The following is a 15,350-nucleotide window of genomic DNA, read 5'->3' on the forward strand; positions in this document are numbered from 1 at the left end:
CAACTGTCCATCTTATCGGACATACATTAATATACACTATTACGAGTGTTTTTCAGACTGTAATAATTTTTCAATCACTCATGGGAGACAAAAAGGCAAGTATGGCACGTCAGAACACCTGATCTGCATACTCATTCCAGTGGAGTGATTTAGAAAGGATGGTACCTGTACCTGTATTTCGTGGCTAAATAAATTAAGTTCATATTGTAGAGTTCTGGAGTCCAACTCCCGTCTTTTGAATGTTATTTAGAAAGGATTATTGGCAGATGATCTGCATTAAAGCCTCAAAACTAATGTTAGAAGGCTACCAATGACCATTCCAAATTCCCTTCCGCATACATAAACTTTGAGCTCCAGGAAAAAAATGAATTTTGAAAATGTTGAAAGGGGTTTTAATCAATTTGGTGTGTTTATTGCTGTCAGTGTTCTCCAATGGGAACATGTCCCACAGAATACTAATAAGGACAGCAATAAATAAAATAATTGTTTGTATAATGGAGAAACACCCTTCAAATTGTGTTGCTGTCCCTCATTCCCTCTTAGTAGGACCCCAATGGTTCAGATCAAACTCATAAAGTACATCAGAACTCAGAGGGATATGGAGGCTTACATATTTATTTCCTTTTTAACAATACTAATTGCCTGGCATCCTGTTGATTTATTTTGCTGCAGTAGTTCCTGAATCACGCACCTGAAATAAGTATGCAGCTAATCTAGTCAGGCTTCAGTCAGAAACATCTGATCTACATACTTGTTTAGGGTCGATGGCAAAGAGTATTCAAAACAGAGTCTCAGCTGGAAAGCCAGGCATTCTGCCCTGTTTAAAAGGAAATAGATGTCAACCTCTATATCTGTTTGAGGAAAAGATTCCTCCTGTGGAAGCAAGAGGAGCAATCTGAATGTCGAGTGGGTGTAGAAAGATCCTTGAGTGGTCTAAAGGCAGCCATACACTTGTCGATTGCCACCAGATCGACCAGCAGATACATCCCTCTGTGATCGAATCTGATCAAAGAGGGATCTATACTGCAAACAGATTTTGAATTGATTCAACTATGAAATCGATTCAAAATCTGTGGAGCGTGCAGGCAGCGAGGGAACAGAAGAAAAGAGAACGCACTCAGGACAATTTGCCAACTGGCATTGGAGTGAGCTCACACTGAAATGGTGCTAGTTAGCTGGTACGGTTTTGCCGGCTATCAGGCTCGCGTCCCTCTGAGCCGGGGACCAGGCTTAGTGGCAATCACGTCTTTGCCATACTCCTCGTTCCAATGCTAATTAGTGCTGGAGCACAATAGCACTGCCCACTTTTGCTGAATTTGAGTCACACACTGCAAGTGCTCCGCAGACAGACGGGCAGCTAGCTGAGGCAGGACAGGAGCGGCGAACCTCTGTGCACTGTATGTGCAGGATAACCAAACCACACAAGAGCCCACATGTAGCAGGTCCCGAGCCCCTGGGTGACAAGCTGTTAGTTTGATGATGTAATGAGTGCAGAAAGGACACAGTTACTCCATGTGGATGAAGAATACTTTGTTTCATTAAAGGTGCAATGCGCTTTGGGGAAGTAATGCATCACCTTTCCTCCAGTTGGTGCATCAACTCTTTCATGGTGTTGTGTTAAACATCCATATGCGCTTTGAATAGTGGTAATCATTAATGAACCATTCCTTTTCCTCCATGTCCACCTCTCTCATACAATGGCTAGTCTTGTTTTCCACTATCATGTGATTATTATACAAACAGTGCTGGAGGGGATTGTAAAATGTGCACATAATGGTTATAATATTTCTACAGTATCCAAAGCTACTTTTTTTCTGGAGTTGGCTTGATGCTGAATTCAGCAGTGCTTTTGAATGAACACTTAAAATATGTCTGAAACATGAAAAGACAGGACAACAGAAACTACCAGTGTGAACAACCAGCATTTTTATTGCATTTGAGAATGCTATACTGTCAGTAATCAGTACTGACTACACAACATTTTTTTATTGTCTGTATCAACAGACATGGAATGATGAAATTACAGTTGATGTAAGGAATGAGTTTCTTTTTATGCCTTTTGAAAAACAAAATAATCTTGTTGACTGGCAGCACATATACATGAAGCACCACACTAACGATCCAGACTGTACCATTGTCATCAAGGCTTACGAGTTGTCATAAAATTGTGTACTTGAGGTTGGGCCAAGGTCGTGTTCTCTGGAAAATCTGGTTTTGCAGACCTCAGAGTGAGTGCTCAATCATATAAGCAAACAAGTATCTTACAGGATGTTGGTTACATAAAAAAAAGCCTGTAGCCTGTAAACCTGTACAGGTATAGTCTCTTTTTGTTTTAATAAATTACAAGTTTTTTAATGGTCTGAATTAAAATGTTTTAAACAACCTCAATATTCAAATTAGAACTAAAATTGCCTAAACGGGAAGAAAAGAACTGATGTATCCTTTATTTATACAGTGCCAACATATTGTACAGCACAGTACAAACTACATAGAATCATATACATCTGTCCCTCAAATGGGCTCACAGTGTATTGCACTCATTATATATGTATATGCTGGGGTCAGTTTTGGGATACAAGTCATTGACCAACATATATGTTTTAGAATTTGGGAGAAAACAGAGCACATAAAGGAAACCCATGTAAACACGAAGAGAATATAAAAACTCCAATCACCTAGTGAATTTGGTGTAAGAGTCAAGACCCTAGGGCAAAAAGGCAAAAGTGCTAACCACTTAGCCATGACTGGTCATATTATGAACAACCTAAGCCTTGATTTCAACTCTCACTGGCAGTGAGATGCAGAAATCCAACTTTTTGTTTTTGTTGTTTTTTTAAAAAAAGAAAGAAAAATGTTAACAAGGCAGGGAAACAGAAGGCTTGTTTGACTCATTCCTGACAGCAGTTTACCTGATACATGGTAGTACTTTGCTAATGTACGCTTTTCTTTGAGAAAAAAAAAACACATGTAACAAATCGTCTTTACATCTTGGCACCTTGTAAAGTTTTTCTTTTTCTTTTTTTTTTTTGTTTAATACAAAAGTTTAATAGTTTGACACTCCCCGTTAGTTAGTCAAGACTTCACTGATAAACTTTGAATGTCTGAGCCCAGGAATCGTCATGCAAAATATTTACTGCAGGAGGAGAAAACACTTAAATTTTTTTTTTCATTTTTCTTTAAACATATGAACCTTTCTTTTAAGACGGCCAGAAAAGGCAGTGGTAGTATAACATAAAGGGGTTGGAAAATATTTAAAAAAATAAAAACAGCAAAAAACACAAGAACTGTACAAAATCATTGTTCAATGATAGAAAAAAAAATATTTGTCAACTATGTTACAAATTGAAAGCGAAATAGTCAGGGAATTTCTCCCACCTTGTCAGCAAATGTCATCCATATTTTTTGAAGCAGGGATAACTAAATACATTGTACATATGCAGCTCATTTCTGCAATTGTTACATACAGTAGTTTTTTTTTCCAAAGCTATTTTAGTATAGTTAATATAAAGCAGTTGCACAAGAAAGCAATGGTGTTTGACAAACAAATATGCATCTATTCCTTGCAAGGAATATTTTTTTAGAAAGAAATAAAAGTATAGAACAAAAATTATATATATTTATATATATATTATCAACCTCATCCCCCCTCCCTCCTTTAAATACAAACGGTCACATAGACAATTTATGTACACTGTGAGGAACTTAGATGAATGGCAACAAAATGCAAAACAAAAATAATAATAAAAAAATACACACATAGTGGAGATTGCTGTAGGATGAAGCCTGAGTTTTGTTTTCAGTTGGTCTTTACACAAGTCTGATGCTTGCATGATATGTAAAAGTGAATGTTTAAATTTTCCTATACGTTTGTTGCAAAGTAAGCATGCAAGACGTACATTTAAGTGCAACTAAGTGAAATGTAACTGTGTTTTATCCATTCCGTGGAGGGTTGAATTGAGGTATGCTTATAGTTACTCATGCTGCTGAGACAATTTATATGCCCAATTATTCATGCCAAATATGAACAAATCCACCCACCCTCTATCTTCTTTCAGATAACCCAAATAACCAGTTGCCTAGACAAAACACCAAGCTGCTTTTTTAGTGAAGTCTTAGCATGGTTTTCTAAAAACCACCTGATCTATGTTTAAAGAAAGGAAATTAAAAGTATTCATGAATATGTGATAAATGCCTATCACATTCATGCTGTATAGATCAAAAAGTAACTGCATTTTTTGGGGGGTAAATATATTTTAAAATGTACAATGGGGGTCATTCCATGTCAAGTCAAAACATCTTTTCAGATTGACCCCCTCAGATTTTAATGATTTTTTCGTTACTTTCTGATATCATTGTCGAATGTAATTATACCAAAATTTGGTATAATTACATTCGACAATGATATCAGAAAGTAACGAAAAAACCAAATGTTATCTCTCTGAATTTAGTAGTTTTTGAGTTTCAGCCTTTCAAATTTTTCCTGAAATCACAAGTCAGTCTCATTATTTATGATACTGCCTGACTCACATTTGACATATCAGATTCAGTATTTTGAATTGGAAAAAATATAAAAAAATGTATCAGACTAAGTTCACACAGATATGTAACTACAATGTAAAAAAATTGGGGGGATCTTACATTTTGAGGAATTATGAGTTACAAGTTACTGAACAGTGTACAACAGGAGAAAAGCACTATACAAATGCTTGGATTATTATTATTATTATTACAGTGCTTAAAAAAGTAGACAGTTCATTTAACCCTGTCCAATCCATTTTTGGATCACCCCCAATCCCCCCCCCCAGCACTTAAGTGTGTTCCGGTGTCCCCCCTGGATGTGGTTGATCCAAGGAGTGATGAAGCAGTGGAGATCCAGATGGTCTCTACCTCCTCACACTAGAGTGAACCCAGCATCTGGAGGAGGGGACAAGGACCTCAAGACCTTCATGCTGTAGCTCTGCCCCATTGCACTTGCACTTCCATAAGTACGTGGCATGGCTTGGTGCCGCAGGGGATTAAAGTGATCCACATAGGGTGACGTCATGGCAGCAACAGAACCCTTAGTGATGAGCCCAAATACCTGGCACAGCCCAAAATACCTGGCACAGCCGCTGAGGATAGGGCAGGTGACAATCAGAGTGTCAAACTAAGTCGTACACTTTGAACTAAAGGGCCTGGTGTTGTGCCGGACTTTATCTGGCAACAGCACCCCCTAGAGGCAGTCATGTTTTGGACTAGTGTTTTTAATTGTCTCCAAAATGTTTACTTTTTTTAGAATATGAGACCTACAGCAACTATCAGTTGCTGGGAAATTCTGATAGGCTGTAACTGATAGTCACTGACCTTAAAGAGCTAAAATCTGGTATAAGTCTATATGGGAATGGTACCAACAAGCAGCCAAATATATATTGCAAAAATAATAATAATATGCATAAATTCAAATTTTGTTGATTTGGCATGGTATGACTAACAGGGGAGAGGAAGAGGGGGGCTTTTTTTTTTCGAAATAAGGTTCTAACCATTTGCTGTATTATATATATTTATAATGTTGGCTTTAAAATATTATACACAACTTTGTGAAAACTGGACCTGATTTCAATGCAGTTGTATAATTCTTATATTTGTTTGCCTGCTGTGTCCATGCTTTTAAAATAACTGATGAAATTTGTATCAAGTTTCAAATTATCTTTTGGTATCAAGATCTTCAGAAAAGTGCTTTGGGCATTTTGTTTGCTTTTAAATAGCTTATATACATAAAAACAAAAAAAGGAATTGCTATTTATAATGTTAAATACAATCTCACGTGATGATGGATCAGACTGCACAAATCCACTGTAGCCAGAAATGAGACAGGAAGAATTTATGATCAATTCTTCAATAAACTGATCAAAGCAAAAGTGTCATAAGTTGAAAGAGATTTTAATATCATTCTGTAGCTGAAACTGTTATTTGATAACATCGTATCTGTATATTCTTTGGAAAGACTACGCTGTGAGTTCACCAATGCATGCATTGTTTTATAAAGACTTTGAATATAAAGTTACTAATGTCACTCTATCAATGCATTGGTGTTGGTCTTCAGCATCCTAAGTGGATTAATTATTTTATGTACTTAAAACAGGATCTATGAAGGATGAAAATTGCAACTTTCAAAAGAAAGAAATACTGTTTCCAGCAATATGTATGTTAGAGGGTTTGATCACACTGGAAAAAAAATAATAAAAAATTAAAAGAAATAAAAAATTTACTTTGGTTTTAAAGTAGATGGGTTTAGGGATATAATAAAAAGAAAAGAAACAGATTCCTACTAAACTAATAGTAAACATTATCTATACCCCCCCTTTAAATTTAATTTTCTCCTTTGATGAACAACAAGCGGATATTTGGCTTGTCTAAAATATAGGTAAAGCGTAACAAACAATGTATTTCACCTTAATGTAAAATCTTTGGTAGTTGTAGGGCTGTTATGAACTACACAGGCGACTGTAAAATTAAAATGTCATTGTGAAAATTATATTAATGAAATGGTGCCTAAACAGTGCATGTTCTAAATTTTATAGCTAACATTCTGATTTGTTTGGCTATTAAAGCTCTTTGTTTTGCAGCTTTTAAAAACAGCACATTTCTGATCCAAGTGTTTCGTGTGTCAATGTGTCTGAAGAAAGAACAACTGCCTTTGTTGCCAGGGGCAACTAGAATCTACTTTTTCCTATTTCAGTGGACAAAAAGAACTAGGTTTTCTTCAGATACTTCTGCATTTGATGCTACATGTCTCCCCTGAAACACCTAATCTGTTTCCCTCAAATGTTCATAAGCATATCCAGCATGCAAGAGGTTGAACAAAGAGCAGAAAAAAATGCTAACACAAAGAATTAAAAGTGGTTGAATAAAAAAGTAAAATAAGGCTGCATGACAGTGGTGAGAAAATGAGCAAATGTATATTATTTAAAGCACAGTCCCATGTTTTCACAGTTATAATAAGACTTTTCTAAACTGAATATAAAAAAAAAGAAAAGAAAAGCAACTGTGGTTTAAATGGTGACTAAGTGTGAACAGGAACCATTTAGCGAAATGTTAAACTAACCCGATGTGCAGTCCGTGGAGGAAGTGTTAAAATACCTGTGCTGCCGCCACTAGCTGATGCGCTGTGTGACGCGCTACATCTTCCTGACACTTTCGCCTTGACAACTGGAAGTTCGGCTATGAAGGCAGAAGTCTCAGGAAGATGAAGAGCAGCATGCAGTGCAGAGGTGAGAGGTGACAACAAAGGTAAGCTATCCCCTTCCTCCATGAACCATTCTTGCTCATCCCGATAGTGACACCCTCCATGCTAAACATATACAAAAAATACAAAAATGTAAAAAAAACTAACAAAAACATTTTATTTGGATGCCTTAACATTTTGTTGTTGTAGTTATGAAATATGTATTGTTTCAATGCTGAGAAAAGGCAGAACAGAAAATGGGACTACACTTTTAATAAATCCTCTAAAGATGTCATTCTATAGCTTAGTTTGATTCTGAGGCATTCTTCAATTATTAAAGAATAATTTACAAAATGTCTTAGCAGTGCAAAAAATGCTCTGCAATTCACTCTCTGTGATATTCTAGGGTCATAATTAATCGTATCATTTACAATATTGGCGGTTACTGATGCCCTTACTTGAGGACAATCAAAACATTTTACTGCAAGTCACAATGTCTACTGTGGGTAGCTCTTTCTTACGTGATTTTATTACTAAACATCTTGGAGAACTAAAGGAAACTATTATGCTCTGTATTTAAATTTTAGGCATTGTGCAGGTAAGAGCAAGGATGAAATATGGTTTTCCACCAAATACTTGTTTTAACTTTTCCTTATCAAGACCTACAAATACAATACTAAAGACGTTAGCACAATCTTATCACAGAAGGGAATGTATACAGGTTTCCTTTGTGAGCATGTAATTTGCACCAATCTTAAAGGGCACCTAAACTCAGATTAATACAGGGGTTGTTAATATTTATTTCCTTTTACAAAAAGTCAGTTGCCTTGCCCTTATGATGATTTTTCTGGTTTTCGTATTTTCCTAGTCACACACCTAGAAAGAGCATTTGCACACATGTTCTAGGTTAGTGATCCATAGGGCATACGCTGCAGAAAATAAACACAACAGCCAGGGAAGCAGCATTTCCAAAGGAAAGTTTGCAATGGAAATATCCATGTTCCTCTCAGTTCAGATTTATTTATGGTCTTTCAATCTACTCGGGTTCTCAGCAGATTTTTAAGTTTCTTTTATGCTGCCTTATCTATCTACCCATCATTATTTTTTAACCTGCATAAAAAGTGCTATTTTTAAATGCAAAGGCTAGGGAAATGTATTTTGCCTTGGCGATTGACATTTTAGCCACTGCACTACATGTCGTTAATAACGTCCTTTGCGATTATTCATGTTAAGGTACTACAGGTTAAATAAAATGGGATGGTTAAATAGACAGAACACTGAACCCCAGTCACATGCCCCCTTTCCCAGTGCTTCTTGTCAACTCTGTAAAATCAACATCTTACCTTTTATTTATTGTTCATATATAAATTTTATATATTTCTATATATTTAAGTATACATACGAAGATCCAGGTCCATTCTACACATAACATGGATAGTGCTCTTCAGTCACTATGGTGTTGCCAGTGTTTTGGAATCTGGAGGTACAGAAAACCCTAAAGTAATAGATTTGTTTTCACTATAAGTGGCCGTTTCTCCAAGTTGCTAATTAATTCCTCCACTTTTTATAAGCAACCAAGCTTTGGTTCTAGACTGACTCTAGTCTCCCACATGTCCAATAAATGATGGAAAGGGTTACAGCTGAGCGCTGCATTATGTCTTGTGCTGTAATCAATACATATTGACCAGTTGGGTTCAGCCTTGCTAGTAAATACTGCCTTCCAAGAAAAAAAAACCCTTTTGTTGCTTAACAGCATTTCCCGTGGCTTTCATTCATATTCTTACTGTACCTCGTGTGACTTTCTTATCATGAATAAGGGCAGTTTCTTTGTTTCGGGACATTTTATCATGGAATGATTAGGTTCTTTCTTTTCTCTTTTTTCAAGTGCCTGAAAGAAATGTGATTGAAGCAAACTATGATGCTTGACAGATAATGTTGAACAGTTGAAAGACATTCAGCATCATATAATAAAACAACTATGAACATTCATCACAAAGTACAGAAAACATTTTGCCTCCAAGAGGTCTTGGGCCTGATGCAGAGGCCTGAGGTCAGAACTTAAACTGGTGTAGTACAATAAAAATAAAAGCAATACATTAAGAAGTTTGGGATATTTACTATGCCTCTCCCTCTGTCCCATACATATATAAAAAAGGTCACCCCTCCCGTCCCATATATGGAAGCAAAAGAATTGATTTAAAGGCAGTGATAATCAGAATTACATGCAGTACTGTGCAAATACATTGTCCATTGGAATCCTTTAAAATCTGGGCAAAAGGGATGACCTGCAGTTCAGACGCACATGCTTATATTTCGATGTCCTCAAGTGTCCATTTTGGCAGAACAACAGTCCAAAAGTCTGCTGCACGAGAAGTGACATTGGTTTTAGCAAATTTACAACACTGATGTTGACTGTGAGAGAGGAAGTTGCAAGTACCAAACAAGTCGATCCAATGCACAGAGTACAAATTCCTTTTTTCTTCAACAAAAAAAGTAGAAAAATCAAAAATACTCCCAAATGGGAAACTTGATGGCACTAAGAGTTAACACATGTCAAATGTTTCAGAGTAGGCTGGGATCTCTCCAGACTGTACAATAATGGAAAGATAACCCCAACCTTTGAACTGTCTTCATTCTCAGGATTGTGAAATTACGCATTTTTTAAAATGTTTAATCCATGTCCTCATTTACTGGTTCATCTTCATAATCTCTGTCAGGGTCAAAGTCAGGACTGTGATTGGCTGTTGTTACTAGCGATAGTGGCCCTTCATTTTCGTCAGGATCCAGTGGTTCTTCTTTAACATGTACGTGGTGCCTATGCCCAAAACAAAGAAAAAATTATTGCATTTCATAAAACCCCTCAACATATTTATACCTTATGACACTTTCTCTATATTTTTAATACATCTTCCAGTTAGTATGAGACAATCTTTATCTTTGAAAACTCATCGTTTTTCAGACTTGGAAAATATGTTGTCATTAAAGCGGGATTAAACTCTGTTTTTCAAATAATAAAAAATGAATTGTACATTATTATGTACTAAATAGATTGTAGTATTAAATACTGTATTTTCCGCTGTATAAGACACTTTTTCTCTCCAAAAATGGGGAGAAAAAGTCCCTGCGTGTTATACGGTGAATGCAGGGATTGCCTACATAGCCCCCCCCCCCCCCCTCCACGTGACTCTGTCTCCCCTGTGTATTTGTGTCCACTCTGTCCCGCTCCCTCGCCTGTGTCTCTGCTCCCCATGTGTGTTAAATGACCCCCCCTTCTGTCCCCTGTGTGGCCGCTCTGTCCCAGTCCCTCGTCTGTGTCTCAGCTCCCCATGTATGTGTAGGGGCAGCACAAGCACCAAGTGACAAGTGAGGAAGTGAGAAAGTCTGAATATTTCTTGTCTCTATGCCCAGACTGCATACATGAAATGGCATCTTTGGTGCTTCATTGACTACATCTTCCATTTGGCGTTGTATTACTGCAATACACAGGATATGATTTTTTAGAGGATGTTTTAACTTCTTGAACCCAACCATGTTCAACAATTTTTTTGTTGTTGTTTTCCAGTTGTTCTAAGTCCAACTGACTAACTGAAGTATATGCAAGTTAAGTAAGAATCTCCTTCCTATCAAAATTTAAGTGAGAAGAATACATCATTGTTGTAAAATATACATTTGTCCTCACTGCTGGCTCCAAGTTCTCTCTGAACAATTGACCAAGGACAAATACAAAGGTTGTGTACTAGGCATGGTCAGTGAGACACTATTAACTTTGATTGGTTGCAAATCTTATGTTCATTTTATGTAAACGCTGCTTGAAATTGGATGCAGCAGGATTTTCATTGGCTGATTTTCAAGTTGCATACATTTGTATAGGATCAGCTTAAAATTTGCATTGATCTGAAATTATTAGCAAGTCATTGACCATCTCTAGCTTAACTACTGGCTGTATGCTTGATGGACATGTGGCAAAAAAAAAACTACTAATGGAAAAGAATCAGCATAACAGGCTCAGCAATCTCAAGTGGCCCCGTCTAATTATTTCTAGGGCGGAGCTACAGAGTGACGTGAGACATACAGGTGCACATATGTGTTGTATGCATCGGCTTACACAAGGAAGCTTTAAACTTTTACTTTAACTGCGGGCAAGCAGCGACAAAATAGATATACACTATGTTGGCAGCCACCCGGGTGCTCTGTCGACCTAGTAGACACTGTAAGCCTGCTCTTGCCATATGTCGCTACTGTACATTGTTTTTAACCAAATAAAACGGAGTTACACTATTGGAAGCCGGTCTTCCGTTTTATCTTTTCTTTACATTGCGGATGTGGAGCCACTTGAGATTGCGGAGCCCGGACATCTAGCTGACAGAGTATCCAGGGGATCTTTGCCAGAGAGGCGATGGGAGGGGGGCCATACACCCAAAAGGCATTTTCAGGTCTCTAAGACCGCTAGATCTGGGGAGTGTCTTATTGGATTGCTGTATATATCCGCAAGTGTACTTTACCTATAGAGAGCGCAACTATTATACTGAGATAGCTTTGTACTACACTGATTGGTACAATGCCAATGGCAGACACATTCTAGTTAATATCTCATCTATTTTGTACTGAAATATGATTACATCTTCAGGTAATATTGGAGAAGCGATTAATATGCTTCAGGTGATATTGGATCAGGGAAATAGTGCTTATTTAACCTCCAGTATACGTGAGTACCATTATATGAAGACCGTTGTAAAAAAAAACCTGAAGGAGGTGGTAAGATTGCACTATTTTGCTGCTCCTAACTTTCTATTGGGGGAAACCGTATAGCAATATGTGCATTTTTGGGTAAGATTACAGAAGCAGCAGCTGTACCAGTACTTTAATGCCATAATTAGCTCTATTCTTTTATTTATTTCAGCGTATTGTCAATAAATGTTCTTCTATACATACAGATTGCTTCACCTTCCAGAATATACATTTAATATATATTCAATCGTTAAAACTCTCACAGGAGAACGTTTACATCGGTGCATTTTGTTTTTAACAGCACCTCATTACCAGGTAGCAAGAAGGTTATGAGAATAATTAATATTTCATAATGGTTATTAATATAGCATTCTCATTAATTTCACTTATGACACAACCAAATATTCAGCAGTCAAATTAAACCAGACTTCATAAAGCAAAAGTGGGAATGATCAGGCCGCGGAGCCTTTTTACCGAGGCTGGGGGTAATCATTACTCGATGTGTGTTCTGTTTCTCTAGTTAACATGCAGAACCTGTGAGCCAACTCTCTAGAGGATGACCCCAAGTGAGGTTCTATCATTAATCAACTTCAAGCACAACACTGCAAAGAGACACCATGATACATGCTTTAAAGTCCAAATTAATGCATATTTTTACAAACTGTCAATAAAGGAAGAAAAGCTCTGCCAGGAAACACAAACGGAGAAGGGAAGAGGAGAAAAAAAAACTGCCTCGCTTAACACAACAATGTGATAAGGAAGCCCTGTCTTAACGAGAATAATAACGCTGTCAGCGGTAAACAAGGCAAAACATGATCCCCCTGCAATGGTGGGCAAAAAAGGACGCACTCGGGAGATGCGAACTGCCAAATTCCCCATTATGGAAGAGCATATGAATAACCCACGGGGGAATAGGGCTGATCGTACATAACAGCTATGATAACAAGAAAGAAACGCTGCGCGTAAATCATATTTACAGGACTACCTTTTACAAACAGCAATTACTTTTTCCAGCGCTGAGTGGCTTTTGTCATGCAAAATACTCCAACGGGTAAACACCGCCTGGCCTTTGAAATGGTGAAGGGAAGTGTCATTTTATTGACATTATCTAATATTAGAGATGAGAAGCAGAAGGAAACGCTCCTGCTCGCTCATGATACAATTGACTTCTGAATACAGGGCCTAAAAATAGGCTGCGTTAATGAATTAAACCTCCCACTCCCTGCTTACTAGGTTGCACCCCCCACCCACATCACTTGCATTTGTGCAGCTTAACGCTTCCAAAAGGTGATGGGAACAAATAGAGATGGTAAAGAATAAACAGTGTGGTTTTATATAAAGGGAAATCTTCAGTGAGTGGAAAAATATAAGGTGCTATTGCGAACTCACTTTTAAAAATGCTACTTGCGCTAACTCAGAACAAGTATACAGATCTGGTGTTCTGATTCTACTGGCAACATGCCTGTTACAGGGGTGTGATGAAGGATCTGCTAAAACCACAGGATTAGAATGTTTTGTAAGGGACAATAAAAAAAAAGACACCACTCCAGGTACTCCACAACCTGCTCCGGACAGTGGTGATTGAAATCTGTGCGCTGTTTGGAGGCTGTTATTTCTGCCAGGGCGTAGATTTCCCCTCGCCGCCACCCGCGCTCCTGTCGATCTTGTTACTGTCTCCCAGCTGCAGCTCACTCGCCCTGCGGTCAGTATGGCAGTAGAGCTCCGTAAGCCGGTCAGGGGGCGATATCATTGTCTCCTGACTCTGTCATCAATGTGAGCGAATCTCATTGGCTTACGTTGATCAGACAGTGAGGAGCCGATAAAATTGGCTCCTGATCGGCTCACAGAGCTCTGCCATCATAGAGATGACAGAGCGGGTGGGCTGAAGCGATGGGTGTCCGAAATGATCGGTGGTAGCGACGATTCAGTGTGGCGATTTGTCAGTATGCAAATTTCTATATGCCAACAGCCTCTGGTCCTTAAGGGGGCTGAGACCACTGGTAATGAAGGTATTAAAAGGAAATCTAAAGTGTATAGAAGCACCCACTGTTATAAATATATATTTTACTTATTGCTTAGCTGTTATGTCTTCAGGCACTATTTTTTATGTAGTCAATTTCAGAGTTCATTTTTATCAGTCTACAGGCTCCTTGATTAGCAAATGTCAAATTGTAAGGTACCTGGTCAGGAGTCCAGACACACTTCCTGTATGATGGACTGTCTGTGCTGTAGGCTGCAAACATCCTACTTTGCCTCCCTCCATGCAGTTTAAATAGTGGGAATGATGTGATTGTAACAGCTGCAATATCTACAATCACAGAACCTGAAACAAAGCCTTTCTACTTTTCTGCTTATGGTAAGGTGATACAATTTAAGACTAAGATTTGAAGCTAGAGGCCTCACACACACAAATGTATAACCTGAACCTTATGATTACTGTACTATTAAATGACATTTGAGATCTGGGACTGGGGATGGACTTTAAAGTAAACTGAGCACCTCAAATAAAAAAATATACATGTGGGTGAGTGTGTGACATCACAAACGCGCTCTTACTAGGCAACTACGTGGGGCGTATGTATAGAATGCGGAGGGAGCCTGGAGCAAGCGGCGGCTGCGGACAAGTAGTGTATAGAGATCACTGGGCATCGGGGGGGGGCTTAGGGGGCTGCATCACAAAGCCAAATCCTAATCAGCATAAAATTGATCGGGAATCGGCCTGCGGCGTGTGGGCAGCCAACAGATCTCTCTCTAATCAGGATTGATTAGAGAGAGATTTTTCTCTTGGTCGAATCTGCCCATCATCGAGTACCTTAAATCTGTCTTACTACGGACATACTGGACAAGCAGTGGTTTATTTTATTCTGTACATCTCAATAATCCTTTATTTATACACTTCGGAAGAAGAGCAGGGGGACTTGCAGCTGTTAAAGGAAGTTTCAATGGTGTACACAGCATGGGGTACAGCTTTCTGCTGATAGCCCTACAAGCTGCAAGCATTTAAGTCCTACAAAATTACTATTAAGAGATATTCTGCAAGCCGAATCTTTGAATAAAAAGAGCTGTAGCATTATGGCATCGTAAAGGAGCGTAAGAACATAGTACGCGGGGTAATTTCTTCAGAGATGTTCCAGTTTCCATGCTAACAAGGTAAATGCCGACATAATGTTAGTGTTTAAAGCTTGATTGAGTCTAATTTATTGGGACGCTCAAAAATTAGATGCATCATAACTGTTTACTGCAGTTTTTAAAGAGAATGCAGCACGGCAGTTTCACACCAAATGTATCTCGGCGGCATTAAAGGGAACCTAAACTGAGAGGGATATGGTTGTTTTCTTTTAAACAATACCAGTTGCCTGGCAGTCCTGCTGATCTATGTGGCCTGAGTAGGATTTGCATCACACACCTGAAACAAGCA

At 38.2% G+C, this 15,350-nt stretch overlaps 1 protein-coding gene across 18 annotated transcripts in view; it reads right to left on the bottom strand.

The window, feature by feature from the left end:
* Positions 1-1,909: 1,909 nt before the first annotated feature.
* The window catches only part of FOXP1 (forkhead box P1), a 1,092,253-nt gene continuing 1,078,812 nt past the window's right edge, over positions 1,910-15,350 (bottom strand). For all 18 annotated transcript variants that reach the window (XM_068253977.1, XM_068253974.1, XM_068253975.1 and 15 more), the window contains one exon: positions 1,910-10,019. In XM_068253977.1, the coding sequence (XP_068110078.1) occupies positions 9,875-10,019 (145 nt within the window). In that variant the 3' untranslated portion in view covers positions 1,910-9,874. The remainder of the gene's footprint in view (positions 10,020-15,350) is intronic.

The sequence above is a fragment of the Hyperolius riggenbachi genome, chromosome 9, assembly GCF_040937935.1.
Source record: "Hyperolius riggenbachi isolate aHypRig1 chromosome 9, aHypRig1.pri, whole genome shotgun sequence".
Taxonomy (NCBI): domain Eukaryota; kingdom Metazoa; phylum Chordata; class Amphibia; order Anura; family Hyperoliidae; genus Hyperolius; species Hyperolius riggenbachi.